General features: G+C 47.1%; 1 protein-coding gene across 7 annotated transcripts in view; it reads left to right on the top strand.

The window, feature by feature from the left end:
- Window positions 1-25,495, top strand: part of SLC4A4 (solute carrier family 4 member 4) — a 260,588-nt gene that overhangs the window by 211,804 nt on the left and 23,289 nt on the right. For all 7 annotated transcript variants that reach the window (XM_084625777.1, XM_084625779.1, XM_084625778.1 and 4 more), the window contains 3 exons: window positions 4,662-4,850; window positions 14,149-14,262; window positions 17,198-17,359. In XM_084625777.1, the coding sequence (XP_084481903.1) occupies window positions 4,662-4,850; window positions 14,149-14,262; window positions 17,198-17,359 (465 nt within the window). The remainder of the gene's footprint in view (window positions 1-4,661; window positions 4,851-14,148; window positions 14,263-17,197; window positions 17,360-25,495) is intronic.

Below are 25,495 nucleotides of genomic sequence, written 5' to 3'. Positions count from 1 at the left end.
TGCCTCCTTTTCGTCTTCTATGATTTTGTTACTGTGCCTATGTGTAGTCACTGCAGTACTTCAGCAGCTGCGTTCTGCTCTTTCACTGGGACTGAAAATTAGGTCCTAATTGTTCAGCTTCCCTTCATAGTAAATGATGCTTTTAAAAGTGATGAGCAGCCCCAAGCACTAGTACAATACTACCTGTCAAGGCTCTGGAGGCCACCTGCCAGGAAAAGAATGCCAGTTGCTACTTCAGTTTCATTAACAAGAACAGCTCTTCTCGCTATTTGTGGAGTTTGCATTGGATTTTCAGGCTTAGGGAAAGGCTGGAAAAGTGCATAAGGGGAAAGTGACCGACTAATTTACGGGGGTGAAGATATAAAAAAAGCCCAGTTCAGAAGAGGAAGCTGGTGCAAATAACCCAGCAGATCATATTTCCAGATGCTCTTCTGTGGGACAGGGTCTACAGCACCGGATATCCTCCACCCTTAAAGCCCCATATGCTAACATCCTTCCTGCAACTGAGTAGGACTGGATGGTGCTCCCTTCAGAGCTGATGAGCATCTCTCCTGAATCAGTCAGAGAGAGAGACATCAGGCGCACTCTCCCCATGGGAGCTGAACAAGTAGCACTCCCAGCCAGGGGGAGTCGGACACTGGACCCAGGGATTAATACCTGTTCCCTTGCATGTGCCAGTGTAGAGAAATAACTCCAGGACCAACTCAGTGTTTTCCCTCAAGCACTAAGGTTCCTTATAGTTTTAGAACAAAACAAATTGTTAGGGGCACATGATGATGTTAAGAATGGGAAGAACAGTCCTATTCTAAATCCTTGTAGACAGTTACCCAGAGAAGCAAATGTGCTGAATCTTTGAATGTACTGTGACAAAGTGAGAGAGCTTCAGGGTACTTCTTGGAGTTGACATCCCACTTGTATCGGAAAATGGCATATCTAATTTATCCGCTGGTGCAAGAATCCTTACCAGTGTACTTCCACTGATAGCCAGCCACTGTGGAAGGTCATCTTGTTGGTCCATGTGTTGCCCTCTTGGTGCTTGCGGTCTAATCTCAAAGCTGGAAAAGGAAACCCCTGTAATAAAACATTAAAAAAAAAAAAAAAAAAGAAAAGGAAAAAAGGAGGACTTGTGGCACCTTAGAGACTAACCAATTTATTTGAGCATAAGCTTTCGTGAGCTACAGCTCACTTCATCGGATGCATGTAGCTCATGAAAGCTTATGCTCAAATAAATTGGTTAGTCTCTAAGGTGCCACAAGTCCTCCTTTTCTTTTTGCAAATACAGATTAACACGGCTGCTACTCTGAAACCTGTAATAAAACGTGATTCTTTGGGTAAAGACAGTGCAATCAAGTAGTCCAAAAACTTTTCATCTATTTTAAATCTATGAACAGGCTCTGAGAAGAGAGCCCTTCAGTGTACCTGTCAGTTTCAAATGTGCTGCCTCTTGAATGGTTTAGTTCATGGCGAATGCTTCTGATGATGGGTGTTTGTTTTATTTTAATGACATGATAATGGGGAAAAGGCTCACGAGGAAACCCTTTTTTCTCTTGTGCTTCTGGTGACCCAAACACTCATTTTCTTTGAAACATTCAATTAACACTCTACAGTTGTTTATTTATGAAGCTATTGGCGTCCAAGACCTAGTGGTTTTACCCTCCAGGAATACACATTCAAAATCAGTATGTGGGAGGCAGGCACAAAATCTTACTTCTGTCTTTATCTCCCTGCTCCGAAAACATCCTCCCACTTAGCCTTTTGTTCCAGGCTTGAAGTTAGCGGTCCAGGCAGATAGGCAGAAATCCTTTTAACAGGGAACCCGTTTTTGCTTCTTTGTGCTTCAGAGAGAGAAAATGCTGAGAGAGCAAATGTGGTGGCACCTTGTCAGGTGGATAAACTGATAGTTTCCCCCCTTCCCCACACCCTCCATCATTGTCAGCAACATCACACCTCAGTTCAACTACAACTTTCTGGATTGGTGAAATTTGCTGAGGAAGCTGCAATATAATACAAGCAGCCTTCCAGCACAATTTGATACATGGCCACTGTTGAGTTGCATGCCTGATGTATATTGATACATGTATATAAGTGTATGAGATACTAACAAACGCACACTGTGGTTACGTGTGTGTACTCTCCAACAGTAGGCATCTCCTGGTCTTAAATTAGTACTTTTAAAGTGTCTCCAAGGTTTCTAGTACAATTTTGTCCGCTCACTAGTTCAGCATTCCACTTCTAAGTAACTGATTCCCCCCCACCCCTGCCCCCCGACTCCTTGTGTGGTCGCTTAAGGGAATGCCTTCATATTGTATCTCCGATTTCCGTCTGAAAAGGTTGTGACTACCATAGTAATAAGCAACATCTAAGATTCCTGTAACGAAACAGATGAATCGTCTTCTTCTCTTTTTCCTTGTTTGTGGGCTATGTGCATTTGACTGCACTTCGTAGATAGCTCATTTCGCTGCTTCTGCTGTTATAGTCCATTTCCTCCATTTGGGTTTTTCTGCAGCATAAGGCAGAAAACATGTGTTTGAAATAGGAAAATGTGACTGTAAACTCCCCCCCAGAACTGGCAGGAGGTTCGGGGATAGGTGTAGTTACCTGAAACGACTTCAGTTTTGTTTAACACTGTATTTTGAGTGGGCAGTGTCCCTTTAAACTGCCCACACCTGTTTTTCACAAGTTTATTTTGATGATGCACATACACACTTCGTATTCTTCATTCTTTATGCATTCAGATTTGTTCTCTCCTTCTCACCGCACTGGCATTGCTGGGAATTATGTATACATAGGGAGAGGAGACAAGAACTCCATAAACTCTGCTGAGTATTAAGCAATAGATCATTTTCTGACATAACTGCACAAGGAAATGAGGGGGTCTATCATGTAATTTTAAGTACAAATTGTGTTCCTTATTGGGAATTACAGGATTATGATCTGGTTTAAAATATTTGAATCCATGTGTACGCAATTCAGGTTTGCTCACATGCAGAATCTTTCCCAGTGCTACTATAAATAAGGGCCCAATTCAAGTCCCACAGAAGTCAGTGGAAATATTTGTTTTCAGTAGGGGTTGTACTGAGTCCCAGGTGAGCTGGTGCTTTACAACATTACTGCAGTGAATGCCTTAAGACTCAATCCAGAAACGTTCCACTCCTGTGCCTTTTTAATGGCCCCCAAAAGGAAAGTCATACTGTATCTTGTATATTGCCACTAAATCCATGCAGGGTCTTTATGTATGGTACAATAGACAGCAGAGCTGAACGTCAGGGTGTGTATGATGGATAGATATAGGAGGAACACTTTTCTGTCAGGTGTTGGGTAACTCCACTTGGGAATAATTCCATAGATTTTTTTTTTTATTTTTTTTGGCCCGATTTAGGCAAACTTATTTTTATGTTCAATTTTTCAATGGTAATTAAATCAAAATTGGTGAAATCATACATCCCCTTTTCTCAAAGGAGGTTGCAGTTTTATCGTTGGCAGCTACAGTTTTCTGAACAGTTCTAAATGCAGCAGTGTTAAAAGGAGTCATAAGAAATACAAGGCTCAGATTGCCTGACGATGCCCAATACGAAGTCTGATAAGGGAATTGTTTTGCAGTTCTGTCCCTTGCAATTTAATGTGATTACCGAGATGTGCATTTTGCGGTGGAGTCTGGTGTTCTTTGGCCATTTTGTGCTCTGCACGCACTGCTAAACTGAGGGCTTCTATGAACTATATAGAGGGACCCCAGAACTGAATTAGAGCTTTGTTCTCAACATAAAACCAGGAATGTGTGAAGGCCAGTGTGTTGGTTCACCAGGAGGGCTACTCGTTACCCAGAATTAATCAGACTTTGCATCAGTAGCTCACCATACTTCTCATATTTCAGTGGTCTGGGTAGAACTTTGTGGAGGTGATGCTCATAACTCCGTTACAGAGGGGTCTGAACTGCTACTGCCAGAGCTGGCTCTGGAGTGGAAGCCTCCTGCTGTCAAGTGACATCAGGCAGTCTTGGGACCCACTTTGAGGAGGTGCATGGGGTCTCTTCTGCTAGAAGGCCAGTGTGTTGTGCCTTCTTGGATAGGAATGGGTTTTGATTAGGTGGTGTGGGCAGGGAGTGAACTAGAAAAAGTGAAATCTGAGTGTAAAGTTTGGGTCTCGGGCCAGCTGCTCCACTTGCACATCAGAACTCTGTATCTGGTTTCCAACTTGATCAGGCAAGCCACAGGGAAGCTAGACAATGATTGCCAGGTTGGGGAGGCCCTGCCAGTGGAGACAGAGGCAGTTCTCCATATCCAGTGGAGGGAACAGGGATGAAATGATGCTCTCACTGAAGAGGTTTATATTGTTGGTAGGTATCACTGTCCTACATTTTAAATTCCAGAATCTGAGAGGGAATCAAGCTTTGCCTTTTGTTTGTGCACATGCACCCGCTCTGCCGCCCAGTTCACATTCACTTACCAAACAGCCACACCACTGCAGAAACTTTCATCCTCAGACCATAGCATTGTAGTTCTGGGATTTCTGCTCCAGCTGCTATTTTAGTGATGAGCAGAGTTATGAGCTGTAGCTCACGAAAGCTTATGCTCAAATAAATTTGTTAGTCTCTAAGGTGCCACAAGTCCTCCTGTTCTTTATACCAGAGCACAGCTTCATGGGATATTTTCTTTGCTCTTTAGTACAATAACACAATCGCCTGGTCATCTCTGACAAAGGAGGAGTGCTGGAAATATGGAGGCTACCTTATGGGCAACAACTGCAACTACGTCCCTGACATCACCCTCATGTCTTTTATCCTCTTCTTTGGCACCTACACCTGCTCCATGGCTCTGAAGAAGTTCAAAACCAGCCGTTATTTCCCAACCACTGTAAGTATCTCTGTTTATCACCTGGGGGAATTGGCTTATTCAAACAAGAGCACATACAATGTACTCTTGTTTGCAACCCCTTCTTTTGCAATAGATACAGCGCCGAAGGACAAACACCACTATGTGGGGATGCACGCACTGACACCAGATGCTATTTGTTCAATAGTATTGAATTTAGGCAAGTCATGGAATTGCTTATTTTTCAGCTCTAAACTTCCGAACGTTTCTGGAGGGCACAAGTGAGATGGCGGAAGAATTGAAAACTGGCTGGAGCCTGTAGTGACAATAACGCTTACACAGACAAGAATTCCAAGCTGAGGGGTGCAGTGATGCAATTGATTAGTACAAATCTCATCAGAGCTTTTGCTTCCAGGGTTAAGAATTCACCAATGCAGAGCCCTTAGTTTATACAGAAAACTGAGCTGCCAGTAGTAGCCAAAAATCATTTTCAGTGTCCTGATAGTAAAGCTGAGTCCTGCTCCCATTGCAAGACTGGATACCTGGTGATAAACAGTCTTCTGTGTGGTATGCCTGAACGTATAAACAGAAATCACTTTATCGAGTGACACACAGGTGCAGCAAAAGCATAAGTAAGCAACTTCTTGTCTGTACAAAAAGAAGTTATTTTTACAGAGTAAAAGTAGTCCAGTGTCTCCTAATGCCCTAGAAATAAATCTGTCTAGAATATAAAAACTGACACCTCATAATATTAAGGTTGCAAATTTTAAATGCTCAGAAGTCAGAATACTAAAAAGTTATGGTCTTAGTAGTAATGTTACCTCAACCATGATGCATTTCCTGTATATTTTATGGTATGCATTTAACAGCATAAATTCTATTGACTCTTTTAGGGTCTCATCTAAGAACAGACTTGATTAGTGGGAATCTTTTCATTGACTTAAACAGGCTTTGGATTAGGCTGCTTTTACCAGATTCTGCTACCTTTACTTCCTGAATAATTCTAGTGGAATCAGTGCTATGACTTGAGGAGTAAGATATTACTCAGTGTAAAGATGGCAGAATCTGGCCCTTAGAGAATAAGACAGGAAGAAACAATACAACAACCGATATGCAAAGAGATGAGCGAATATGAATGAAAAAGCGAATGTTCTCATAGCAATGTTTGCTCTTGGCCATATTTTACATCTTAACAGCCTAGATACTGAAGTCCTCTCTCTGTAGATCAGGCACAGCATGGGCAGGTACAGGAGAGACATCAAGCTTCCTCACCATGCAAATGTGCTTCTGTCTAATCAACAGAAGTTGGTGATTAAAAGCTGTATCTCGCCCACCTTGTCTCTCTCTACCTAGAACAGTCAGTTTAGGTTTTTCTGTGTATCTAAGTACTCACTTGGGATGAGAGACTAGTTCAATCTCCATTCCCAGCTGGTCTTCAGCCACTTTGCTGTTTCAAGGGAGATGTGACAGCTCCCAGAAGGCATCCTACTTCTTGCAGTGGTGGCCTCTAACAGTAGCAGCAGCAGCACTGGGGCTGTCTTAGCTGTCCTAGGAAAATGGCACTACTTCATTTATTGTCAGTTTGTATTTGGGAGGTTTCCGTAGTGACCATAAAGGGCTAGGGACTGAATTTCGATTTTTAAAAGGAAGCATTGTTTCTGCAGAAGTTGACTGCACATGCCCAGAGCTCTGCAGTCTTTGAGCTAAAGATTCCTTCTCCTCCTACATGAGGTGGATTTCTCGAGCCATGCACAAATAGATATAAGAAGTTTTAGTGCAGATTGGGACTCTTCATGCTGAAAGCAAACAGGGAGATATTTGATCTCTGAATAGAGGTGTTTCAGTAACACACCTTTTAGCTCCTCTCTCCCGACAACAGACTCTTAGCCAACTGATACATAGCCCTGGTGGGTCAGCAAAAGCTGCTTGTTCTGTTTGCCCAGCTAGTGTCACAATGACAGCTGTCAAAGGTGAGAGAGGTGGTGAAAAAAGTTCTACTCCTTCCCTCTTAGAGAACCCAGTTTGCAATATTTTGGACAACAGCGGTCCCCATCCCCAAGATCCAACCCTAATTTCATCCGAGCGAAAACCTGAAAAACAAGGGCACTAGTTTCAGGTTTCTGTACATAACAAAACTTTTTCTCTCTCTCTCAGAGAACCCCCCTGTGGCATTCTGACTGCAATAGGATTTATAGTACAGTGATGTTTATGCTCCTGCAGCACTGAAGTGGAACTTTTATTATTTTTAATGAAAAGAAAACAAATTCCACCATGGCAGGAATGTAGTTCAGTTTATCTCTAACCATGTGAAGCTGGGGAGCCTGGGAGGAAGAATTCTGAGAAGTTGACACAATAGCATATAAAAGCCCAATGTGATCTGGCTAGTTAAATTTCAAGGGTCAGACCCTCAGCTACTGAAAACTGTCACAGCTACGTTGACTTCAATGGAGTTACAACAGTTGACACAGGTTGAGGATCTGCCCGCAATTGCTTTTCACTTCAGTTTTGTGGTTCATTTATTACTTTAACACCATAAAAAAGAAACATCAGGATATAATTTTAAAAACTCTTCATTTCCGTACATGGCACCACACCCACATTGAAATAGTTTTCTGCTCCTTTCTTTTGAGTTCCTCTCTCTGACCTCCCCATATGAGTCCCTTGGTGACTGTTTCCATTGCTGATGTGAAATCTTGATTTTTTTTTTCCTTGCTTTTATAGTTTCATATTAAAGGCCCAATCTGCCTTGCCAAATAGGCTATGTTAAAAAATTGTTTCGGGAATCAGTGTTGCTAAATATCTTTATTTTTATCTTGAGACACATGATCACAGGAGAAACTCAACTTTCATTGGGGGGGGGGGGGAGGAGTACGTTTCTAGCCCTAATGGGAGCAATGAAAAGCTTGAAAACATGAATGCTAAAAAAACCATCAAACATCAGGAGGCAAATAAAAAGAGCCCAATATTTATTTGTTTAAAATTTCATTATTTTGGAGAGACCTGACTCATAATTTTTGAACCCTCATTGGCAATACTGGGAGTGATCTTGAAACCCATTTAATGTAATATGGTTGTACAAGACAGTGTGAACAGGATGTATCTTTTACACACACACACCTCTCTTGCACATGCACGCAAACAAAGATCGGGCCCATCCATGCTGGTTGGTAGCTAGTCAGCCGAAACATTTTAGTTCATCCTGTTTCCAAGATCGGTTCTTCTTCGAGTGATTGCTTATCTGTATTCCACAATAGGTGTGTGTGCTCACCGCATGCACCAGTGCCAGAGGTTTTTCTCCTAGCAGTACCCGGAGGGGGAGCGCCCCAGCGACCCCTGGAGTGGCGCTCCATGGCGCAGTATAAGGGGAGCCGCGCGCTCCCCCCACCCTCAGTTACTTCTTGCCACCAGTGAAGGTGCATCGGAACTACTCTGCTTCAGCTTTGCTGTAGCTCGTCCCAGAACTGCTTGTTCGTTCAGTGTTAGTACCTGTAGTTAGTTAGCTGTTCAGTTAGTTCAGTTAGAGTGCCCAGGCTGGGGCATGCCCCGCGCCCCGGGTTTTAAGTCGTGCGGCACTTGTAGCTGCTTTATGCCAAGGAGTGACCTGCCCGCATACTGTTTACGCTGTTTGGGAGAAACCCATATTGTTATACCAATAAAATAAAAAACAGCAGGATCTTATAAAAGGGGATAAGACAAAATGTCACATTTATTTAGAAAGAATCATAGTCAGCAGTCAGTTTTAGCTATAACATTCCAACTATTTTTAGCTATAACATTCCAACTTTGTAACCGCCACGGGGCACGAGTACCTCTATACCCACCCGGCACCCAACTCCCTAGTGGTCGAGTCGGTCAACCATAGGGAGCGGCAGGGCCAACCAGCCCCTACCCCGAAAAATAAAGATTCGTGAAGGTTGGACTCTTTTGGGAGAAAGCTTTATTCTTCCTCGAGTTTTCAGTTGCGGGTGGCAAACCACCAGGCGCTCCTGGGCAGGTACAAATTCGATTTGTGGAGTTCCCTGCCCAAGTTCGAGGACTCCCTCCAGGAGCACAATAAGAAAGTGTTCAAGGCGCTGGTGGAGGAGGGTACAGAGGCTGCAAGCGGCTTTGGATGCAGTGGACACAGCAGCACGGTCCATGGCCTTGGCGGCATCCATGAGAAGGGCGTTGTGGCTCCTGCTGTCCGGGCTGTCAAGTGAAGCGCAAGCTGCCATGCAGGATCTCCCATTTGACGGCAAAGCTCTGTTCGCGGAACCAACAGATACAAAGCTGCATGGCATGAAGGGCTCCCGCACGACCCTCCGGACTCTGGGTCTCTATGTTCCGGCTCCGGCCAAATCTAAGTTTAAACCGCAGCAGGCTCCCACTCAAGCCACCGAGCCGAAGTACGAGGCCACCTATAAAAAGTCGAGGGACTATAAAAGGTGCCCTCAGAGGCAATTGCGGCCAGCCCCGCAGCCTGCGTCCTCCAAGGGCAAACAGGCGGGGAAAAGACAGTTTTGATGGGACGCTCAGGAGTTCTCTGCCAGTTCTCCCCGGGGATCCCCTCTCAATAGGGCTTCCCTTCTACGGTCGGTTGTGTGCTTTTCTCCCGGAGTGGTCACGGCTGACCTCAGACTGATGGGTCCTCAACACCATCTCCCAGGGCTACGCCCTCCAGTTTACTTTGCCCCCGCTACTTTGCCCCCGCCCCTGTCCATCTTGGGGGACCCCGCACATGAAGCCCTGCTTGAGCAGGAAGAGGAGCGGCTCCTGAGTCTAGGAGCAGTGGAAACGATGCCTGGGGAGTTCAAAGGCAAAGGGTTCTACTCCTGCTATTTCCATATCCCGAAGGCCAAAGGGGGACTCAGGCCCATCCTGGACTTGCGGGATCTACACCAGTTCATGGTGAAGCTTAAGTTCCGCATGGTCTCACTGGCCTCCATCATCCCCTCCCTGGACCACGGGGACTGGTACGCTGCCCTCGATCTGCAGGACGCGTACTTCCACATTCACATATTCGAGGGGCACAGACGCTTCCTCCGTTTCCTGGTGGGGCAGAATCACTACCAGTTTATGGTCCTCCCGTTTGGCCTATCCATTGCCCCCCGGGTATTTACAAAACGAATGTTGGTGGTAGCGGCCTCCCTCAGGCACCGGGGGGTCCAGATCTTTCCTTATCTGGACGATTGGCTGATCAAGGGCAGCTCCCAGTCGCAGGTGAGGGATCACGTGATGCTTCTACTGTCCACATGTGCCACCCTGGACCTGTTGGTAAATGACGCCAAGCCCACGTTAGTCCCGGTCCAACACATAGAGTTTATCGAGGCGCTCCTGGATGCTTCGACTGCCACAGCCTCCCTCCCACTGGACAGGTTCAAGACCCTGAAAGGGCTCATCGACACAGTTACAAGGTTCTCGGTGACTACGGCCAGAGCGTGCCTCCGGCTCTTGGGTCACATGTCAGCGTGCACATGCGTGGTCCGCCACGCCAAACTCCGAATGAGGCCCCTCCAGCTCTGGCTGGCCTTGAAGTTCTCCCAGGCCAGGGACAGGATGGACAAGGTCCTCACCGTGCCCGACTCGGTGATCGCCTCACTGTGGTGGTGGTCCACCCCAAGCAACATGCTCCAAGGGGTCCCGTTCTGGGACAGGACCCCATCGCAGGAGCTGGTGTCCGATGAGTTGGACCTGGTTTGGGGGGGCCTATGTGGGGAATGTTCAGACCCAAGGTCTGTGGTCGATGCAGGATCTGAACCTACACATAAACGTCAAGGAACTCAGGGCAGTATGCCTGGCATGTGTGGCCTTCTGCTCGCACCTGCAGGGCAAGATGGTCAGGGTCCTCAAAGACAACACGGCCTCTATATTCTATATCAACAGGCAAGGCGAGACTCTGTCCTCTGCTGTGAAGACCTCAGGCTGTGGGATTTCTGTATAGCCCATGACATTTGCCTGAGGGCCTTCCATCTGCCGGGAGCCCAGAATGTGTGGGCGGATCGCTTGAGCAGGGACTTCTCCTCCCAACATGAGTGGTGTCTTCACCCAGAAGTGGCTCACCAGCTCTTCCGCAGGTGTGGACTCCCCAGGTGGACCTGTTCGCGACTCGGCAGAGCTGGCACTGTCCCTGGTTCTGCTCCGGGGGGGACTGGGACAGGGCGCTATCTCCAATGCCTTCCTCCTGTCCTGGTCAGGCCAGTTTCTCTATGCCTTCCCCTCTGTTCCCACTGATCAGCAGGGTCCTGGAGAAAATAAAGACAAACAGGGCGCAGGTCCTCCTCATAGCCCCAGAGTGGCCAAGGCAACATTGGTGCGGGACCCTCACGGGCCTGGCGGTTGCTCTGCTGCGGCCGTTGCCACTCCCTGTGGACCTGTTCTCCCAGGACCGGGGACCGCCTTCTCCACCCCAACCTAGCAGCTCTCCACCTCACGGCATGGCTGCTCAATAGTGGAGAGGAAAGGACGTCCTCAGAAGGGGTCCAGCGTGTCTTCCTGGAAAGCAGACGGCCCTCCACATGCCGTGCCTACTTGGCAAAATGGTCCTGGTTCTCCAGATGGGCAGCTGAACGGGGTGTCTCCTCGGTGGCTACCCCGATCCAGCTTATCCTGGACTACCTCCTCCACCTTGGAGCCCAGGGCCTGGCGCCCTCATCTGTCAAGGTGCAACTGGCGGCCATATCGGCCTTCCATCCGCCGGTGCAGGGGCACGCAGCATTCTCCCATGTTATGACTGGCCGGTTCCTCAAGGGGAGTCTTTTCCCGTATGGTAGGCCCCCGGTCCCGCAGTGGGACCTGAACCTGGTGGTGTCCCGTCTCACAGGGCCCCCATTTGAGCCGCTAGCCACATACTCCTGGTCCCACCTCTCGTGGAAGGTGGCCTTCCTGGTCACTATCACATCGGGCAGGCGGGTCTCGGAGCTCAGGGCCCTGACCTCCGAGCCCCCGTACATGGTTTTTCATAAGGACAAGGTTCAGCTCTGCCCACACCCTGCATTCCTCCCGAAGGTGGTCTCTGCTTATCAGATGGGTCAAGACATTTTCCTGCTGGTCCTCTGCCCCAAGCATCCAGTGAGGAACCCCGCCTCCACACACTCGACGTGCAAAGGGCTCTGGCTTTCTACCTTGAACGGACTAAGCCGTTCAGGAAGTCTTTGCAACTGTTTGTCACCTCGGCTGAGTGCATGAGGGGTCAGTCGATCTCCACTCAGCGTGTCTCCAACTGGATCACTTAGTGCATCCACACCTGTTATGAGCTGGCGGGGGTTCCCCCGCCACCAATTGTGAAGGTGCACTCGACTCGGGCGCAGGCCTCTTCGACTGCCTTCCTGGCCCACGTCCCCATCCAGGACATTTGTAGGGCTGCCACGTGGTCTGCGGTTCACACGTTCACCTCGCACTATGTGATCGTCTCCCAAACCAGGGATGGGGATGCCGGGTTCAGCAGGGCTGTCCTCCATCCTGAGAACTTGTGAAATCCTCCAACCTCCAATAGATAAAGCTGGAATCACCTATTGTGGAATACACATGAGCAATCACTCGAAGAAGAAAAGACAGTTACCTTTTCCATAACTGGTGTTTTTCGAGATGTGTTGCTCATGTCTATTCCACATCCCGCCCTCCTTCCACTCTGTCGGAGTTGTCTGGCAAGAAGGAACTGAGGGTGGGGGGCACCATGCAGCTCCCCTTATACTGCGCCAGGCAGGCGCCACTCCAGGGGTCGCAGGGGGCACTCCCCCCTACGGGTACTGCTAGGGGAAAAACTTCCGGCACCGGTGCACATGGTGAGCATGCACACCTATTGTGGAATAGACATGAGCAACACATCTCAAAGAACGCCAGTTATGGAAAAGGTAACTGCCTTTTCCTGAAGGTGGTTTTAACATGTTCTGGTAATGGTATTTGTAACACTGTTGCACTCAAGAATGAGAGAATTTCCTCTCTCTCCTTTCTTCCCTGACACCTTCCTTCACTTGTAGACAGAGCATGCTTGATACAGAAAATTATTGAGACACAGTAGAAATGAAACCCTGTGATGATGATTTTTTTTAATCCTTACGACCCCAATTCAGGAAAGCATCCCTACTCAATTTTTCTCTGCTTAAAGTTAAGCAAGTGCTTAGGTGCTTTCCTGAATTGGGGCCTACAGCTGTACTTTAAATTATTGTGGTCTATCCTGCAGCACACATGGGCTTGTCAGCCTGCTTACTGGCACCTTTACAAAATGCCCATAGGACTGTGGGGTCATTGAAGTAACAGAACTTGCTCAGCAACTGAAGATGCTGACGGACAAATGTCTAGACAAAACCTGCGGCTGGTTAATTGAAGCCCTGATGGGGGTGGCTGCAGGTGTAAACTGAGTCTGTCTCGGAAAATCCATTTTTTCTCTGCTGGAGGGTTATTCTTTACCCAGCAATCCATGCACATGAGCCATAACAGTTAGGTTACTCAAGCAGGATTGTGTTCTTAAATTTTAACTCTGAGGCTTGGGCTGTGCATTGATCCATACCACACAAGGCAGGTAGCATGAACCAGGAGTTAAGATGTTGCATTAAAGATGACACGGCTCCTTTATTTCATTCAGGCATGCAGAACATACACAGTGTTGCACTTTTCCTTCTTTAAATGATTGGCTTTCTGCAGTTTACCATTGTTTACAAACTGACAAACAGCACTAGAGACATACCATCCAAAGATCCTCAAACATCCTTATTCATCCCAGCCACTGTCTTGCATCTAATATTGACAGCTGACAAATAACCCTGACAGCTGACAAACAACCCCAACAGTGTACCACTAAAAATCTTACTACGGCCACAGACCCCCTTATTCATCTCAGTAACTATCTTGCATCTCCTTTGGAGAGCTATTCAGAGATCTGTGATCAAAATCTCCTCCCACCACCTCTTCTTCCAGACACTTCTCATCTTACTTGAGATGCCTCTTGTTTTAATAAGAGGCCCGTTTTTCCTGATGGAATTGTATCACAGCTTTTCAGAAACCATTCCTATGGGAAACTGGGTCTGGATAATGGGGATTGTTGGCCGACGTAGAATTAGATTATCGGTAAAATCGCATGGGAGAATTTTTGTGGGAGTGTTCTGCAACAGAAGTTCCTTTCCCTGGGGCTTGTTCTTGCAGTTCCGTGTAGGGCCTAATCGTTTGGCTTTCAGACCGTGTAATAAAGTACCAAAGCACATTTTTTTAAAATCACTTCAGCCACTGCACTGTGCCCCTTTTGTCCCTGCAGAAAGGGAAACGTTTACCCTGAATTGCCACCAAATACAAGAATAAGAGGATCACGTTGAATTTAAACAGTTGCTCTTGGTACCAGCCACTGTTATGGTGTCACCTTCTGTTTCAGGCCAGAAAGCTCATCAGTGACTTTGCCATTATCTTGTCCATTCTGATTTTCTGTGGAATAGATGCCCTAGTAGGTGTGGATACACCAAAACTAATTGTGCCAAGTGAATTCAAGGTAGGTAAAAGTGATCTCTCAACACACAACCGTTATTTTACTCTGTGGCTTCTGTCGCACTTTGCCGTTTCTGTCTTCCTTCTGTGAAATTACCAACCATCAGACCAGCAATAATAAAAAAATAAGCTATCCAGAAAGGATTGTATTGCTGAGCCAGTTAGAAAGCAGTTTATTTAGAAGTGCAAATTTATGTCGTTCCCATTAACGCCATGTCAATTGACTGAAACGTTTTCTAAAATGCAATGACAGATCCTGAACGTAGAGCAGGATCCTGCCAACCTTGCTCATGCTCAGTAGAATCATAGAATCATAGAATATCAGGGTTGGAAGGGACCTCAGGAGGTCATCTAGTCCAACCCCCTGCTCAAAAGCAGGACCCATCCACAATTAAATCATCCCAGCCAGGGCTTTGTCAAGCCTGACCTTAAAAACTTCTAAGGAAGGAGATTCCACCACCTCCCTAGGCAACGCATTCCAATGTTTCACCACCCTCCTAGTGAAAAAGTTTTTCCTAATATCCAACCTAAACCTCCCGCACTGCAACTTGAGACCATTACTCCTTGTCCTGTCCTCTTCCACCACTGAGAATAGTCTAGAACCATCTTCTCTGGAACCACCTCTCAGGTAGTTGAAAGCAGCTATCAAATCCCCCCTCATTCTTCTCTTCCGCAGACTAAACAATCCCAGTTCCCTCAGCCTCTCCTCATAACTCATGTGTTCCAGACCCCTAATCATTTTTGTTGCCCTTCGCTGGACTCTCTCCAATTTATCCACATCCTTCTTGTAGTGTGGGGCCCAAAACTGGACACACTACTCCAGATGAGGCCTCACCAATGTCGAATAGAGGGGAACGATCACGTCCCTCGATCTGCTCGCTATGCCCCTACTTATACATCCCAAAATGCCATTGGCCTTCTTGGCAACAAGGGCATACTGCTGACTCATATCCAGCTTCTCGTCCACTGTCACCCCTAGGTCCTTTTCCGCAGAACTGATGCCTAGCCATTCGGTCCCTAGTCTGTAGCTGTGCATTGGGTTCTTCCGTCCTAAGTGCAGGACCCTGCACTTATCCTTATTGAACCTCATCAGATTTCTTTTGGCCCAATCCTCCAATTTGTCTAGGTCCCTCTGTATCCTATCCCTGTCCTCCAGCGTATCTACCACTCCTCCCAGTTTAGTATCATCCGCAAATTTGCTGAGAGTGCAATCCACACCATCCTCCAGATCATTTATGAAGATATTGAACAAAACTGGCCCCAGGACCGACCCCTGGGGCACTCCACTTGACACCGGCTGCCAACTAGACATGGAGCCATTGATCACTACCCGTTGAGCCTGACAGTCTAGCCAACTTTCTACCCACCTTATAGTGCATTCATCCAGCCCATACTTCTTTAACTTGCTGACAAGAATACTGTGGGAGACCATGTCAAAAGCTTTGCTAAAGTCAAGATACAATACATCCACTGCTTTCCCTTCATCCACAGAACCAGTAATCTCATCACAGAAGGCGATTAGATTAGTCAGGCATGACCTTCCCTTGGTGAATCCATGCTGACTGTTCCTGATCACTTTCCTCTCATGTAAGTGCTTCAGGATTGATTCTTTGAGGACCTGCTCCATGATTTTTCCGGGGACTGAGGTGTGGCTTACTGGCCTGTAGTTCCCAGGATCCTCCTTCTTCCCTTTTTTAAAGATTGGCACTACATTAGCCTTTTTCCAGTCATCCGGGACTTCCCCCGTTCGCCACGAGTTTTCAAAGATAATGGCCAATGGCTCTGCAATCACAGCCGCCAGTTCCTTTAGCACTCTCGGATGCAACTCGTCCGGCCCCATGGACTTGTGCACGTCCAGCTTTTCTAAATAGTCCCTAACCACCTCTTTCTCCACAGAGGGCTGGCCATCTATTCCCCATGTTGTGATGCCCAGCGCAGCAGTCTGGGAGCTGACCTTGTTCGTGAAGACAGAGGCAAAAAAAGCATTGAGTACATTAGCTTTTTCCACATCCTCTGTCACTAGGTTGCCTCCCTCATTCAGTAAGGGGCCCACACTTTCCTTGGCTTTCTTCTTGTTGCCAACATACCTGAAGAAACCCTTCTTGTTACTCTTAACATCTCTTGCTAGCTGCAGCTCCAGGTGCAATTTGGCCCTCCTAATTTCATTCCTACATGCCCGAGCAATATTTTTATACTCTTCCCTGGTCATATGTCCAACCTTCCACTTCTTGTAAGCTTCTTTTTTATGCTTAAGATCCGCTAGGATTTCACCGTTAAGCCAAGCTGGTCGCCTGCCATATTTACTATTCTTTCGACACATCAGGATGGTTTGTCCCTGTAACCTCAACAGGGATTCCTTGAAATACAGCCAGCTCTCCTGGACTCCTTTCCCCTTCATGTTAGTCCCCCAGGGGATCCTACCCATCCGTTCCCTGAGGGAGTTGAAGTCTGGTTTCCTGAAGTCCAGGGTCTGTATCCTGCTGCTTACCTTTCTTCCCTGTGTCAGGATTCTGAACTCAACCAACTCATGGTCACAGCCATGGAGTAGCACCTTACTCCATAATTTCAATGGGCCAAACTGTATTGTGCTTACTCACACTGGTGAGCCTTCACTCGCCCATGTAGTTTCACTGCTTTCAATGCTTGAATGTGCTCACAAGTGAGAGAGAAGCTCCACAATCTGGACCAGCAGGACTACTTGAACAAGGATGGCAGGATCTGACCCCTAATAACCACTTCCAGGTTTTGAACTTTAGCTGATGTTTGTATATGGGAATAATTAATCCCAAATTGTCAGTGTCCTCAGTAATCTTCCTTTAGTCAGCTTGACATATCAGTGTTTCGGTCCTTTTGTCACCTGGATAAACGTGCTTTGGTTGGGGGTTGTTCGTTAATATGTCTCCACTCTGATGCCTGTTTTCCTCTCTTTGCTCTTGAAGCCAACCAGCCCTCAAAGAGGCTGGTTCGTCCCACCCTTTGGAGGGAATCCCTGGTGGGTGTACCTCGCAGCTGCCATCCCTGCACTGCTGGTGACCATTCTCATCTTCATGGACCAGCAAATCACAGCCGTCATCGTCAACAGGAAAGAGCACAAGCTCAAGGTGGGTGCCTTGTACCTTGCATGAGTGCAGCAAAGTAGAGCCTGTCCTCTGCATGACAGAGATGGAGAGAGAGCCTGTGGTGGTAATGGACACCTGCTCCCTTAGAAATGCTATGATTGGTGGTTAGTAATAGCATGTATTTTGTTCTAGCACAGATTATTATTGCAGATTTGAAAGCAAAGTCATCACTTCAGCTTGAAAGCGATAGTATTTCTCGAACAACTTTTGTTAAAGCAAAGGACACAGACGGTGGCCCAGATCCTGATGTTTTTACTCTGTCACAACTTCTTTAGACTTCAGTAGGTGTTCTTTCTGAGTGAGGATGGAATAAACCCCGAGGACCAGATTCTTGGCCATCACCAAAGGCCCCAGTGCAGGGAATCCTTGTAGGGCATAAAGCTGTCATCATCATTGCCAGCCACATACTCCTCCCGCCATTGGAGTAGGGGCCTTGTCAGGGCACGGCTTATCCACACAGCACTCCTCCTACTGCTTGGCTTGCGAAGAGGTCCCTAGGGAGCTGCTCTAATCACTGCAAATTAGAGCAGCCTTATGCTGTGAGCAGATACTTTTGCTTACACCCACCTTTGATTCCCCAAGCATGAACACGGTACATCTTCAAACAGCCCTGAGTGAGGCTTGAAATACTCTGACTCTCTCCCTGCAGGAAGTGGACTGTTAACCGAACAAACTTCCAAGTAATGGAAAAAAAGGTTACTAGATTTCATATGTGAATCAGTTATTCCAATAATTCTCACCTGTGGCTTCTGCTCTTAGTGCTATCTCATTGGTTTTCAGCACCACTGCCATGGCATGAAAGGAAAAGATGACAAAGCAACACAGAGGGGGACTTAGGAGAAAAACAGTGAGAAGAAAAATGGTTTTCCCTGCATGGATGCCCTTCTTAACTTAGGCTGGGGACACTGGTGTGTCCTGCAGATAGAGCACAACAGCAGAGCACAGGAAGCTGGCCATCCCTGTTGCAAAGGTGTTTCTCATTGGATTTAGTGGTCAGAGTTTTGGGGGAGATGGCTTCATTGTTTCCACCTGCTGTTTGCTGTCCCCGTGGTCAGCAAGTGAGGTGCAGGTGAAAAGGGCAGATACATAAGGTGAGAACTTTTCCGAATTCATCTTTAACTAACAAAAGGCAGCACTGACTGCTTGGAACTGGCCTCTCTGTCTGCAGTAGTGCTCTCAGCAGTACTAGATGTCTATGGTAGACAGTTCCTGTGGCGGAGGGTAAACAAAGCTCATTCCAGAATCTATCCGCACTGGTCCCTGAGTTGGCCAGAAGTAGTAAAAAGCATTTCCTCCCACCGGGAACTGAACGTCCTTAAATCCCCAGCTCGTACTGGCTTGGAGCTCAGCCAAGAGCTTGGGGGAATAGTAGTAATTTCTAACAGAGCTGGTCTCAGCTGAGTTTTCAATTCCTTGTCCGGTGAAGGGTCAAAAAAGATCTTTTATCACGGAAAGATTTTTCAGTCTGAGGACGCCGTGCAGGACGCCGTGAAAGGGGGAGGAAGGGTACTCAGATATGTGCGTCACACCAGCAGGTGCTGGGGCAGGGGTACTACTACTGCTGCTCCTTTTTCACTTGCCGCTCCTGGGTTTTCCACTAAGCCAGTTAAAATTGTGGGATTTTTCCAGAACCTGTATGCTGGAGAAGAAAAATAAAATGCTTAAGAACATAAGAATGGCCGTGCTGGGTCAGACCAGTGGTCTGTCCAGCCCAGTATCCTGTCTCTGGTAGTGGCCAGTGCCAGATGCTTCAGAGAGAATGGACAGATCAGGACACTTGAGTGATCCACCCGCTGTTGTCCAGTCCCAGCTTCTGCCAGCTGGAGGTTTAGGAACACCTGGAGTACGGTTTTGTGTCATGCACTGTCTTGACTAATAGCCAGTGATGGATCTATCCTCCATGACCTTATCTGATTATCTCATTTGATCTGAATATGCAGGATAGAAGTATGGTGTCCACTTAGCCTTTGAGACATATGTGATGGGACCCAAACCATCCCTCTGATGGAAAGGCTAATGAGCATTCCTGCAGTCATGCGGTGCCAGTTAGGCACACTTGCAGAACTTGCTCCATCTGGAGAAGTGGGGCTTAAAATGGTTTGAGTGGCTGCAGAGATGGGGGTTTGTTTTCCCTGGAACAGGGTAGCTGCCAGAGTCTGCTAGCGAGCTCCAGTAACAAGGATGCTCAGCCTGAGGCAGTTGCTAATCTTTTCCTTCAAGCCCCCTCTTTGAGGCAGACAGACACTACAAGCTCAGTATGAGTGAAGGCTCTGGAGGGCTGCATCCAGCCAGTGCCCTGTGGTGGGTACGGGGAAGCATAGCCAAGGGCTAGGAACAAGGGGATTGTAATTTGGGCTCTGAAAGGGTGTTGGGAGTGAGCTGGGCTCCTGCGTGGAACAATAAGATTGCTCAGGAGTGGGGGCAAGAGACTCAAAAGATGCTACGGCTTGAGCCTGGGCAGAGGGTTGGCTGACTACAACATGGTTGAACCAGCGTTGCCAATACCTACCATTCATCCTTCTGAAGCATTCCCGACTGTGACATCAAGAGGCACCTTGGAGGATAGGATTTCTGCCAGCATGGCTGCACTGCTGCCTTCCTGGGTTTCCAATTCGCTTTCCTTTTATTTTTTCCCAGCAAGAAATACAGATAGTAAATTGAAGCCAGCACCATGCTGATCCCTGCATGAGAGATTTGTGAAACCTGTAGGGTGTGGTCCGCCAGGGTGTTTCTAAACTGCTGCTTGCGTCACAGGGGTCAGACCCTCATGGGTTGGAAGCTAATCAAAGTCGTGACTAGCTCTGCCCTCTCTGGCGCCCACTGATTAACAACTTTCCCTCCCCAGAGAAGCTCAGGGACATCCCCTCTTTACTGTTGCTGTGTCTTTAAGAGGAAGAAGCTGCTTTGTGATGGTGGCTGGCTTTCTTCGTGTGTCTTCAGGGGATGTCGAGGGGCTGCACCCCCACCTTGCATCTTAAGGACCTTCCAGACTGGGCTATAATTTCCCCCTCTCTCTTCTGCCCCCGCCCCCCAATTCCCAGAGTCGTGTGATGCAAGAGTCAAGAAACAACCTGACCCTGTTGTCCCACAGGGCAGCGGGAAAGGAAAAGAGTCCTGCCCCCCCAGAGTGGCTGTTACACTCAGCCCAGAGAGCTACATTGCCCCCTAAGACTTCCTTAGCCACTGGGACTTCCCTGCCTAGTGTGTGGCAACTAAGCAATGACTTAGGGTCCTCGAGGTACCACACTAAGTTTTCTGGGTTGCTGCTGCTTTTCTTGGGGAGCAGCCACTGGAAGAAGGGACTCTTTTCCTCTTCCCATGGCCCTGTGTGTGTGTGTGAGATGGGTAGAGGGCAGGGGTTAGTTGTCAAGCCAAATCCTGACCTCTACGCTACAAAACTCAGTAAATCCTAGAGTTTGAAGGGATGACAGGACACTGGCTCTGCCCTGTGGGCCCCTGTCACCCCCTGTACTTACAAGATCAGGGAGTGGTGACCCATCCGAGAGGCACTGGGCCCACCAGGCGATGACAATAGGTAGTCAGAGTGTTCTGGGGTTTGTTGAGAGGGAAGCCAGCTGAGGGAGGTTCTTATGGCACATTAGAAACATGTATGATAGTGAGACAGAGCTGGGTGTGCAGATTTTCCTGCTGTGCATGCTCTTGCCACCATGCTGGAGGAGCATCTTGAACCCTGAACACCAGCTTAGTATGGGTAGGTCCGAGATTCAGTATGAATACCTTTGTACAGCTCTAATTATTGTCACTGACATCCCCCGTCTGACCATTTCAGATGGGAAGATGATGTGAATTAACTGAGCAGTAACTAGAATCCAGTGGATAGAGGTTGAGGATACCACCGTGCCTACTGACCTTATGCTTGCTGATAGGTTCACTTGGAGGGGGGTTTGTTCCTTCTAAAGCCTGCCTTTCTCTCAAGCAAAAGGATCCTTAAAGCTGGAACCTTAGACTGGAGCTGATTTTGCTTTGACAGTTTTATTTTTATTACAGCATAAGGGTCAGGGTTTCTCTTGCCTTATCAAGACGGGCAAAGTTTCTGTAGATTTGACAAGCCCCTATTAATATCTATTTAATAGCATGGTTATCATACAAGGAAATCATTGATAGATAGTTTTAAGCAATATGGAAAACAAGGTTTGTTTGTATAACCATTACACCTGAATGAACTCAGCATGTTGGTCTGACTGTCTGATACTAAGAACCTAGGCCTTGGAGACTTCGGGGTGATGAGATAATGGGGTATATCCACTTTTTACTGGAAATGCCAACAGGCAGATCCCAGTGTGACAGCTGATATTTACTGCAAAGGAGACTATAAGGAAAGAAAGTGAAGAGACTATATAATTAGAATCAATAAGGAAAGGTGGCCTCAAATGCACATTTTTGAATGTTCTTTAAAGAAGAACTTTGTAGTCACTAATATAGTCACAATATGGTATGTAATGATATTTTTAAAATAAACTCTCTGAACTGGCCCTTTACAGTTTCTTGTGCCCTATAGAGTTTTGCCTGCCCTGCAGGATGAATTCCATTGAATAATATTGAGTTCCTGTAAAAAGGACTCTCCCTTCCGCAGGACAGGAGGCATTTTAAAAGGGCTGGAATGTAGGAATAAAGACTGATTCATAATGAGGGTTATATTGGGGTCATTATTTAGGTGTGAACCTAATAAATAATATAATTACCATGATATGGTAACGATTGGCATTATTTCACAACACATGAAGATTTAAGATCAACCTGAAATTGACCTGAAAGAGTGGGTTAGGATAATAAGGGAAAGGTTTTTTTGGTTTGTTTTTTATTAAAAGATGGCCTTTGTTTGGGATCTGGATCAAGAAATGCTGGCTGACTGCTGAGATTGGCATAAAATATACCTCTGGACTCCTTATTTCTTTAGCAAGGTGAACATCAGTCTTAGTTCATCGTATTCCAGGCCATCCTTGTATTATTATTCTGCACACAGCTTCCTAAAGGTTAAAGCCTTTCTTTAACCTTAATTAGAAGAACATAATAAAAAGAAAGTGAATATAGAGGCTAGGTGCAGCCATGAATTGTACAGTTTTCTGGAAGATCCACCAAATGGTAGAATCAGTGTCCATATGCTTATTCCCTCACCCTGTGCAGCTGGGTGGATTGTGAACTTCCTTTCTATAGCCTCCATTTCAGACAGTGTCTCTTCTCGCCAACCCGGCATTTATGCTGCTTCACAAATTTAGCCATTTTATTTCCATTAGGAGTAAGCCTCAGGGAGGCAGTGGATGACTGAAAACAGCATCCTTTTATTGGTGGTGTCCATCTCCTCCTCAGGACTAATGTCTCAGCAGTATTGGCCATTCAGGCTCCTTGGTTTCCTGTACATTTCCCTGTGAAATTGTTGTTCACCACTTAAATGATGACTAGCAGTGATGTGCTGTGGGTGAGTGGGGGCTGTCTCTCCTCGGAGCTCGTTAAAATCCTCCCACCAAATCGAAGGGAAAGTTGGGGTAATCTCCCTGCCTCTGACAGAGACACTCATTCTGGCTACTGCTAGAGAGACATCCCTGGGTCTCATTCAAGTATCTCTGAAGAGCTAAATTTTCTCTCTTGCTTTTGACTAGATTGAACCTAATAGGCAGGTATTTAAAAAAAAACAAAACAAAACCTGCCGGGAAAGAATTCCTACCATCCCTCTCTGCAAAGTCGACACCTCCACGCCAACGTTAGTTCAGTTTATACAACCTGAACGCTCCTTTACTAGCAACGCACTGTCTATTTTTTTCAGTAACAAAGTATAAACATTTGACCAAAGTGCTGTTTAATGTAAAAATGTGTTTCCTGCTTCCTTTGTTGTGGTTATGAGAACATGTTTTTGTTTTAATGGGGGTAAAAAATGAATGGATTTGTAGTCCCTCTCTGCTCCTCGGCAGCAAACGTGGCCCTGGTACACAAAATCTATTGACAGGCGAAAGTGGGGACAGTTTTCGTGGGCGTGCCTTGTTACAATATTGGCAGCGCACCACTGGCTAGCAGACTGAATTGTGCTGGCCTGTTAACCAAGGTAAAGTGGTACACGTAGTAGGAAAACAATGGACAGTATTCAGGTCTTGCCAGGTAGAACATCAGTCAGCAGGTCTGACTCACCTGTTACTGCTAAAAAAACTCAAATTTAACAGATCTTAAAACCTCTGATCTTCAAAATATGAAATTTTATAGATCCTGTTCTTAAAAATGCTCCCTCCTTTCCTGTCTCACCCCTTATGGTTCAGTGATTTGGAGTTTTTTTCTGTTCTCCTCTATTAATTGGTGGGAGGGGAGGGGTATAGTGTGTGTAGGATTCAAAAGGAGCCTTTTTAGTCTGAACTTGAGCAAATTATTGGCATACATAAAGAGCAAGCAATTTCCAAACTAATTTCATCAAGTTATCAGAAAAACGCATATTGAGATTTTAAAGGAACCTGGAGAATTTGGACACCATCCTCCCTTTAAAATTAATTGACCCCCTAGATTGCTTTGAAAATCTCAACAACAGTACACAAATCTGGAGGTGGTTCATAAAAATAAAGTACCGTGGTGGCCATTTATGAAGTCAGCATTTTCCCACTGCAGTCACTAAAATCCTGCACTTGCTTCCTGTTCTGAGTACAGGATCTACGATACCACAGTGTGATAACTGTTGGTAAACATAGACTTTTGGCACTGTTTGGCTTTGATAACCCTTCTAGTTCAAGTGTGCTGTTAGGTAGACTTTAGTAAGTCATTACGCTCATACTTATTTCACAATAGGTTCTTAAAACTAATGTTAAGTTGGGGACTGGTTTTATTAAGGTTTTATTTATTACCCTGGGTTTCTAAAGGTTTGCGATGTCCAGGGTGTCACTTAAGCTAGCTGGGGGTGACTTTTCAGAAAAAGACACTGTCATGGTTGTTAATATCAGATGAAAGGATCTTTGCAAGGAGTAAGGGCTTGCATTATGTGGATGGGTGTATGGAATTTGTATTATGAATAACTGTCTCCTTCCTAAAGAACTACAGCCTGACTTTCAAAAGTGCTGAGCCTCCACAAATGGGCGTTGTAGATGCTTTGTAAATCAGACCACAAGAGCCCAAGAAGAAGAAAATGCATGTCATGTATTCAGCCAGAGGATGACTTGGGGCCTTTGTTTCTATGACGGATTTCCAAGTAACGAGTCATTTCATTTCTGCAGATATTTGTTCAGCATTGCATTCACCTTCATGCTAATTGACGTTGTACTGAGGCTTTCCTGTAAATGTGTTCTCTGTGATGATGACTAGACCAGAGGTGGGCAAACTACAGCCCGCAGGACTGTCCTGCCCGGTCCTTGAGCTCCCGACCGGGGAGGCTAGCCCCCGGCCCCTCCCCTGGTGTACCCCCTCCCCCGCAGCCTCAGCTCACCGTGCCACCAGCGCTCTGGGCAGCCGGGCTGTGAGCTCCTACCAGGCAGTGCGGTGGCAGGGCTGGCTCTGGCTGGGCGGCGCGGCTGCCAGTCCCGCTGCTCTGAGCGGCATGGTAAGGGGGAGAGAGCAGGGGGGTTGGATAAGGGGCAGGAGGTCCTGGGGGACAGTCAGGGGACAGGGTTGGATTGGGTGAAGGTTTGGGGGGGTGGTGGTCAGGGGATGGGGAACGGGGGGGGGGTTGGATAGGCTTGGGAGTCCTAGGGGTAGTCAGGGGCGGAGATTCTGTGGAGGGGGTGGTCAGGGGATGGGGAACGGGTGGGTTGGATAGGCATGGGAGTCCCGGGGGCCCCGTCAGGGGGTGGGGGTGTGGATAGAGGTTGGGGCAGACAGGGAGCAGTGGGGGTTGGTTAGAGGGTGGGGTCCCTGGGGGACAGTCAGGGGTTGGGGGGTCCCAGGAGGGGGCGGTCAGGGGACAAGGAGCAGGGGTGGGTTGGATGGTTCGGGAGTTCTGAGGGGGGCAGTCAGGGGGCGGGAAGTGGGAGGGGTTGGATAGGGGGTGGGGGCCAGGCTGTTTGGGGAGGCACAGCCTTCCCTACCTGGTCCTCCATATAGTTTCGGAACCCTGATGTGGCCCTCAGACCAAAAAGTTTGTCCACCCCTGGACTAGACCCATACGCACAAGCAGGATATAAGTCTTGGCCT

This window comes from Lepidochelys olivacea, assembly GCF_965140295.1.
Source record: "Lepidochelys olivacea isolate rLepOli2 genome assembly, chromosome: 4".
Classification (NCBI taxonomy): domain Eukaryota; kingdom Metazoa; phylum Chordata; order Testudines; family Cheloniidae; genus Lepidochelys; species Lepidochelys olivacea.
Note: the sequence above shows the minus strand (reverse complement) of the source record. Positions and strands in the feature narration are given on the sequence as shown.